Genomic DNA, 7,921 nt, shown 5'->3' on the forward strand with positions numbered 1-7,921 from the left:
TAAGCAGTTTCTCATCACACAATTATTAAAATATATTTTTCCTGTTAGGAACTAGAAACTTATTTTTTGTGTTTTTCTTCTGAAGTAAGAACTATTTCTTCACTGATAACTGGCTCATTTTAGTTATTTATCAAAAACTAAAGGGTGAGGGGAAAAAAGTATGATGGATTAAAAAATTTACTTTCTAAGGAAAGATTAATTCATTTTCACAAATTTACAAGAGTTGCTGGTACAGGACTGATTCTACTAAGCAATTAGACTGGGAATCAAATGCAAGTTCTTATCTCAGGAATCAGTATTATTTCTGAAATATGGGTTTTGTGTATTTTTTTAAATCAGGCGACAGTCTGTTTCAACCAAGTGATTTTCAATTGGAAGTTAGAAGTCAACATAAACTATGTTACGCACAAACCCCAAGACATCTCCTTTTCATTCCAGCCTATTTCTGCAAAAGGAAGAAAGATTTTCTCTCTAAAGAGCCACGGAAGAGAGGAAGGAAGTCAGTGAGAGTTTGTGTTCTACAAAATGGGCATTGGGCGCACACACACAAGGCACACAGAGAGTTTACAGCAGGTCCACTTGGTGGTAATACCAGAGGTAGGCTATGTGTTCAGCAGCTGGCTTCCCCATCTGGTACTGGTTAATCACCTTGACTGTCTGGTCATCAATGCACAGCCAGCCATTCAGACCAATCTGGAAGACATCCGTAGTGTAATGACCACCCACTGCACTGTTGCTGTGATGGCAGACCACTGCAAATAGCCTGTAGGTTCTGTGGCATTTAAAATTCTTATTTTTAACTTCTGGAGAAAGCACCTCTTTACTAATTTCCAAACCCACAGGATATTCAATATTTTGACAAGCTTCTGACATTTACCAGTCTTCTAAACAAATCGTTTCAGGTGTAGCATGAAAAGAGGAGGGAGTTCTTCCAGAGTCACTCTCTGACTTATCTCAACCTCTTACTTGGTTCTTGTGGTATAACCTTGGACAGATTCTCTTGCCCCACATCAGCTTTCCAATGCATCCTGGACTGTATGTATCTTGTCAGGCTGGATATCCAACTGCAACATGAAAAATGGCTGCAAAGTGGCCGACTCTTATGAACTCTGCTGGTAAACAGACCTGGTATGTCCACCAAAAATGTCAGTGAAGTCAGAACAAAATCCACCTGGCAGGTGACGAAAGTCTTACTCCTGGGGCCCACTTACTCCCATTCATCCTCACTCCCTTCGCCTTTTTCTTCCTGCTCTTCTTGGTTTACCAAGTGGCCCATTGGAAATCCTACATTTTTCATTATTTGGTGGGAGAAGCTGTCTGGCTATTGCAAGGGCTACTGCAAGGCTAATGTATGGAACCCTGCTCACAGGGCCAACTGTCTAGCACTTTTAATCCTGTTCGTGCCGCCAATTGTAAAGCTAGGTGACCACACTAGTTGTCGCAGCTCTTTTACTTGCTGGTAATCCTGCACCAACTGGGCCGATGGTTGAGCTAGGGCTCGGTCTGGAGCTCCCAGACCCCTCCAGCCGGTTCACAGACTGGGTCAGAAACCCTTCACACGCCAGGCTGGGTCACCAGACCCCTTCACGCAGGTCTATGAGCTAGGTAACTAGCCACACCATCCTTGGAAGCTGCAGGTCTAAAAAACATGGCCGCACAGGGTGGGCGCCAGAGGTAGTAAAACACCAGCCAAAGCAGTGCCGCCTTGCAGGTTCACTTACTCCACCCACACACACAATGCTTACCAAACCACCCTGAACCAGCTCCGAGGCGAGGGGAGCCTGACCAAACTGTTCCATTTTCCAAACAGAAGCTTTTTTAGGCTCAACATTTCCTTATGAAATCCATTTGGTATGAGGCTTAAGAACCTCACAGCACCTTCCTGTCCACCCTTTTCAGACAGGCGCGAGTTAATAACTGTCAGGAGTCTACAAATGTACACGAGTTCAAAGGCAGTTCGAGGGTGAATATCCCTCACGATTTTATCCCCAAGCGTTTGTTGGGGTTTTGGAGGTACTGGCATATTAGTAAACTTATTCATTGGATGAACAAAGCTATCTATCATGGATGTTGACGTACAAGGCCTTTGCACTTTTGAACGCAGAGGAATGAACTTCATCAGGCGATAGACCGGAGGGCAAGCAACCAGTGCCTGCAGCGTAGCATCAACGTAGCACGGTGTCCTCTATTGACCAGACCGTGGGGTTGCAATGACACTGGTTTATTTTGTGTTAGGGTTACATTCTGGAACAAGCCCTTCTTTCACTTCAACCTGCTTTTTGGAGGCCAGGGGAGATGTGGCAAGAGGGGAATACTTCGTTTCCACATACACCACAGGCGAGGAGGGAGAGGGCTGAGAACCGTTAAAGACACGGGCGGGAACGGCGCCTGCCACAGAGAGAGCACTACGGGCCGCAGAGAGCGCGCTACCGGCGGGAGGCGACGTGCTCTCCGGTTTCGCTGAATACGAGCCTGCGCCTTACACCGTGTGCAACTCCACCCCATTGGCAGCTGTGCCCTCACCCGAAGATTCAAGTATTTGTCCGTTAGCAACTCCAAGGTTTCCAGTAATATCGGTACCGACGTAGGGCTGAGCCGCAGCCGTCCTTCACAGGCTGTCTCTGCCAGCCTCTGCGGGGAGGCGGCTTGTTCCAAACCATCCCTCAGGCTGCCCTGCAATCTGGCATTGCTGTCACGTGCTCTGGGGAAAGGACCGTCAGGCTCACTGTCACTGACAAAGTCTGTGGAGTTCTGAGGGCTCTTACAAGTCCTGGGCGTGACTGACAGGGGTGTGGGATATCGCCCATAGATTCTGCACCCTCTGTGCTGACTGTTCGACTGCTGAATTGGCATGGCCATTGACCCGGGCTTCTGTGGAAATATCATCGCCACCATCTTTCAAGGAACTAATATCTGGGAAGCCATTTTTTCTTCTTTCTACAGTCCCTTTGTCCAAGACCCCCTGAGACAGTGTCCTTGTCCAAAGCTTCCACCTCTACATTAGAACTGCTACCCAAAGCCAGGGTAGAGCCTGGGTGCTAGCAGTCAATGGAGCTGAAGTTTGCTTCTTTATCTATGCCATCAGGGGTCTTTTGGGACTTTGTACAACTGGGAATAAATTCAGGGGCCTGAGGATTCAACGGGCTTGCAATACTGTAGCTGAAAGTTCTCTGCAAAATGTCATTGGGTTCAACTACTTCATTAATACCAAACTCAATCCTCTGATATTCCTGTCCATCGGGTAGTTCATCTGTGGCCTGTGTGCCATGCAGAACTGTTCCACTGTATGAAGGAAGCTCAACTGGAGAGCTAGGAGTCACAAAGAACCGATTGAACTCATCAGGGCTAAAATCTCCAAAAATATACTGCAGGTTGTGGAGGGCCATGGTGGTGCATTTCAAGGAGACACAGCACTCCTCTGGCTCCTCACGCTGCTTCCCCCATCACTGCCGTCTTCTCACCCACATATCCTAAGCCGTCTTTCTGTTTCTCAGACATGCTAAGCCTGTTCATGCCCCAGGGCCTTAACCCTCTGCTTGGGGGCCCCTTACATTCAAATGTCACCTCCTTGGAGATGGCCTGTCCCTGACAACCACTGCTCAAATAGCACCTTCATCCTCACGCCAGGCACTCTCTATTAATGACACTATCACTCTCAGAAATTACCTTATTTAACATGTTCGTGTTTGTCTCTCTAACTAGAATGCAAGCTCTGTAAGAGTGGAGTCCTTATTTCCTTGTTTCTTCTGAGTCCTCGGTGTCTAGAACAGCTCTTGGCACTTACTAGGAAATTAAAAAATGCGAGTGTATGTGTGTGTACATATTTTATGTATATATGTGTGCATATATACTTGTATATATGAAATGAAGACAAGGATCTCAAACTATTCAACACAGATTTGTCTTCAACATAATAATTTTGTATTGAATGTACATATGAACAAATATTCACCATAATAAATTTAGTGGAACAGCAAGATATCCAGTTACAGATTTATTAATAACAGTGAGAGATCTATTGTTATTCATTATCATCACATAATATCATCATTTAATTATAATCTTATCCTCACCACTTATTTTTATCATCTTCATCAACCACACTGTAAATAGAGTATGGTAAAATAAAGGAGACACTTCCAGAGCTAACTTTCAATTCCAACTGAATTCATACCCTGTCTTTTACCTGTTGTGATTCCTACTTTCCCTGCAAATTCAAGGGCCCCAGTGTAAAGCAAGGATGAGGTGATGAATCAGAAAATGATTCCCCGAAATGAGAGAAGACAAGACTGAACTTGCTCATTTGAACAGAATTTGGGTGTCCCTTGTCTGACCTTGTTCCTGCTTCTCCCCCCTCCACCATCTCCATGCCACCCCCCATTCTGCCTGGGCAACCCCATCTGCTGACATCTGTCATGTTGGCATTCCTACTTGCCCTCCCGCCACGCACTGAGAAATAGGGGGGGGACAAAAGCGAATGCTATAAGGATCACAAAGTGAGAGAAACCATTTCGTTTTTATTAAAATAAGAAGATAAAAGGGTGAGAATCAATAAAATACAGTCAAAATTTAGGAGTTGGATCATCTAAGATCCGAGAGCTGTACAACAGAATCCCTTCCAGAAAAACAAGGCTACATAAAAGACAGGTTCTGTCTTTCCAATTATATGTTTCACATCATAAAACAATATAGTCCACATGAAGCGTTTCTTTCTTCATGGTATGTGTGTGTGTGGTTTTTGTCATGTCACCTGTTGCAAAAGGATGAAGGAGTACTACTTAAAGAAAATTTTCTTCAACATTCTTGCATCGCTTTGGGCAATTTAATTACCCACCTCTTGAAGAACAGAAGAGAGATTTACAGGAAAAGATTTGATCTGAACTGCTTGGATAATATAGTTAAATGTCTCTATTGAGACTTTTTCTTTATGAAGGATGTTTTACAATAAAGTATAATACCAGCTTCTGATCTCTGGAAAGGTCCAAGGTAGCCTCAGGACTAGTTTGGCAAGGCCAGGCCATATGTTTGGTTATATTAATATACCTGTCCTATAAAGTAAAATTTCACAACTGTCATCCCATGAAGGAAAATTGCTTCCCACCCTTTTCTTCATAATTTTGACAAACAGGAGCCAGCTGTACCTTTTGTTTTTAACCTTTCCATACTTTTTATCAGCCTCTTATAGAAGTTACTACCCAAAGGTTGAACTCTTGTGTAATCAGGTTATAGATAATGTTGTTTAGTGAACATTCAGAAGAAATATTATGTAATGATATTTTTCCTTCCATTTCAATCTAAAAATATGAATTACTGGATCCATTCTACAACTGGAATCCAAGTACAAATACACTTATTTAATTTTCCTCCAGTTTAAAAAATTCCACATATTCCACAGTCCTAGAATTGCTTCACAAGGAAAAAAAGCTTTTATAGAGCATATCCAATTTTTTTACCTTCCTGCTCCTTAACCAACTAGAAGACAATACACAAACTGAAACCATGAAATAAAAACATTCTACGTAAATAATAAAATCAAAAATTTTGTATCACATCATTGTGGTTTTTATAGCATAAAGAAAACAGCTACCTGCCACGTATGTTTAATATAGATTCCAGACAAAAAATGAGCACACTGCATATTTCTCAAACTAGTCAACCTCCACTTATGCTATTAGTTTATCCTTTGTATTTCTTGCAAATTTCTTCAAATTTGCATTGAAATAAGAATAAAAATGCCTAACAGAGGTTCCTGCCAATATCTTGAAAGAAATTCTGCTTCACCCTCAGTATTCTAAGGTTCATGCTCTGATAAGTACGGCCATATGTGCTTCTCCTTCAGGAACAGAAAGTTTTTGGACTCAGATTTCTCCAAAGGAAGTGAGTCAGTTTGGGCAGAATGGACATCAATAAATATCCCTTCATTGTTTGCATATTGAAAGTCAAGGAGATACAAATGTTAGGGACCAGAAAACAAGGGAGACTATCCAACAGGAACAATGATTTAAAAGAGGGATGGGAAAGAGTCATTGAAACAGGAACCTAGGAACTTAACTTTCCAAATCACAGCTAGATTCTGAAACCTCAGCTTTCACAAGCTGTTCCCAAACCGTTATCCTGTTTTTCTTTTTTACTGCTTTACTCTTCCTCACCCACATCTTTTCTCTGGTCTCTCCCCACTTGCCCATGACGAGAAGTGGGTAGAAACTGTTTCTTAAAAAGTGAAGATAGCCAAGCAGATTTATTAAACACTACGTACCCAAAGGAAAGAGATTAAATCCAGTGATTTATCAAAAGCCCCTTCCAAACACAAAATTCAAGGTAGACAAATGACAATTTCTAAAATTATACTGCATTTACAGAATAACCGCAGTACTCTGAACCTCACAGAAATCTACCCCCAATTCAAAGCATCTAATGGACACCAGGCAGTATTTAGCATCACATATCATGGAGTCAGTCCCCTGAATCATGAATAAAAAAGTGTAATTTTCTCTTTTCTGTTGTTCTAAGAAAGTTACTTCAATACCCAAAGCATTATTTTCATAATTTGTCATTCATAGGAAAGTTGGATCACATATTCTTTTACAAAATATTGAAGTAACTCTTGCCCTCAATTTTACATTCTTAAATCTGGTATAGCTGTTTAATTTCAAATGAATATCTATTTCTTGCTGTTTGTCAGACTTTATACCTTACAGTCAATAGGTACAGTTTTAAATGTAGTATTTAACTGGTATAGGAAAATGAAGTAAAATATAGTGAGAAAAAACTTTATAGAAGGATGAGAAAGTAAATTCAATGTATATCTGACAAAAGTGAGCGCAGCTCAACACATACTTACTGGTTTAGTATGACATCGAGAACGAATGATGTTCCGAATGCATCCACCTGGAAGCTTGCCTGGTCAACGTGAGTCAACTACAATATCAAAAAGATAAAAGGTATTTACTACTCAGCCACAGCAATCAGACGATAGAATTTCTTGTGATTACTCTAAAAGGTTTACAGTATTATAAATGGGAAAACCAATTCAACATGGAGAATAAATGAAAAAATATTACAGTAAAAGTCACACTGTCTTAGAAGCCAAGCATTCACCAATCTGAAGTAAATTACTGCCCAATCAAGGAGGACAAGTGTCCTACTTTTCTGGTTTATCTCAAGTGGTTTAACATTTCATTTCCAAGAAGACTGCACTTCATTCATCTTATCCCATATTAAATGACTATCTCTTTTAAAATTAAGCTTTGTACATTCAAAAAGCAAAATATACTCAATTCAAGAATAAAATAATAATGGTAAACATGATCCATTTACAAGGAAGATATCTAAAACTCTAAAAAACGTTTTCATTGTATCTCAAATACATACTTTAAAAATAACATTTTAGTTCTAATTTACCAAACGTGACTTCACAGAGATTTCTACATCTTCCTAAGAGCGAATCTGAACCTCTGCACATCTACTGCAAATATCACCTATCAAAATTTTATTGGATTAAAAAAAAAATCACTATTTTCTATGCCATCCTAGGAACCCCAGAATCACAAGGGACTCTAAAAAATATTAGCAATAACATTAATATTAGCATATTGAATAATTATGCACATTAACTGAAATGAAAGAAGGAAACCAAACTGTCTATTCCACTGGACTCCCTAAATACTAACCAAACTTTGGTTTGTATTTCCTTTCTATGATATTTCTTGGAGCCAAACCTTATGCTTCATTTCCACCTCTGCCACAGATCATATTACCCTGATCTTTCAAAAATTAACTTGTGGGGCCGGCCCGGTGGCGCACTGGATAGTGCGCCGCTTGGGAAGCGTGGCTGCGCTCCCGTCCGAGGGTTCGGATCCCACATACAGACCGGCTCCCGCTCACTGGCTGAGCGAGGCGCGGGAGCAACACCGAGGCTTGC

General features: G+C 41.2%; 1 protein-coding gene and 1 pseudogene across 6 annotated transcripts in view; both read right to left on the bottom strand.

Moving 5' to 3' along the window:
• ADAM22 (ADAM metallopeptidase domain 22) overlaps nucleotides 1–7,921 on the bottom strand; it is a 229,796-nt gene that overhangs the window by 181,637 nt on the left and 40,238 nt on the right. For all 6 annotated transcript variants that reach the window (XM_008573473.1, XM_008573476.1, XM_008573475.1 and 3 more), the window contains exon 3: nucleotides 6,842–6,918. In XM_008573473.1, coding sequence (XP_008571695.1) covers nucleotides 6,842–6,918 — 77 coding nt within the window. The remainder of the gene's footprint in view (nucleotides 1–6,841; nucleotides 6,919–7,921) is intronic.
• Nucleotides 565–3,386, bottom strand: LOC103591071 (annotated as a pseudogene).

This window comes from Galeopterus variegatus, unplaced genomic scaffold, assembly GCF_000696425.1.
Source record: "Galeopterus variegatus unplaced genomic scaffold, G_variegatus-3.0.2 Scaffold925, whole genome shotgun sequence".
In the NCBI taxonomy this organism is placed as follows: Eukaryota; Metazoa; Chordata; class Mammalia; order Dermoptera; family Cynocephalidae; genus Galeopterus; species Galeopterus variegatus.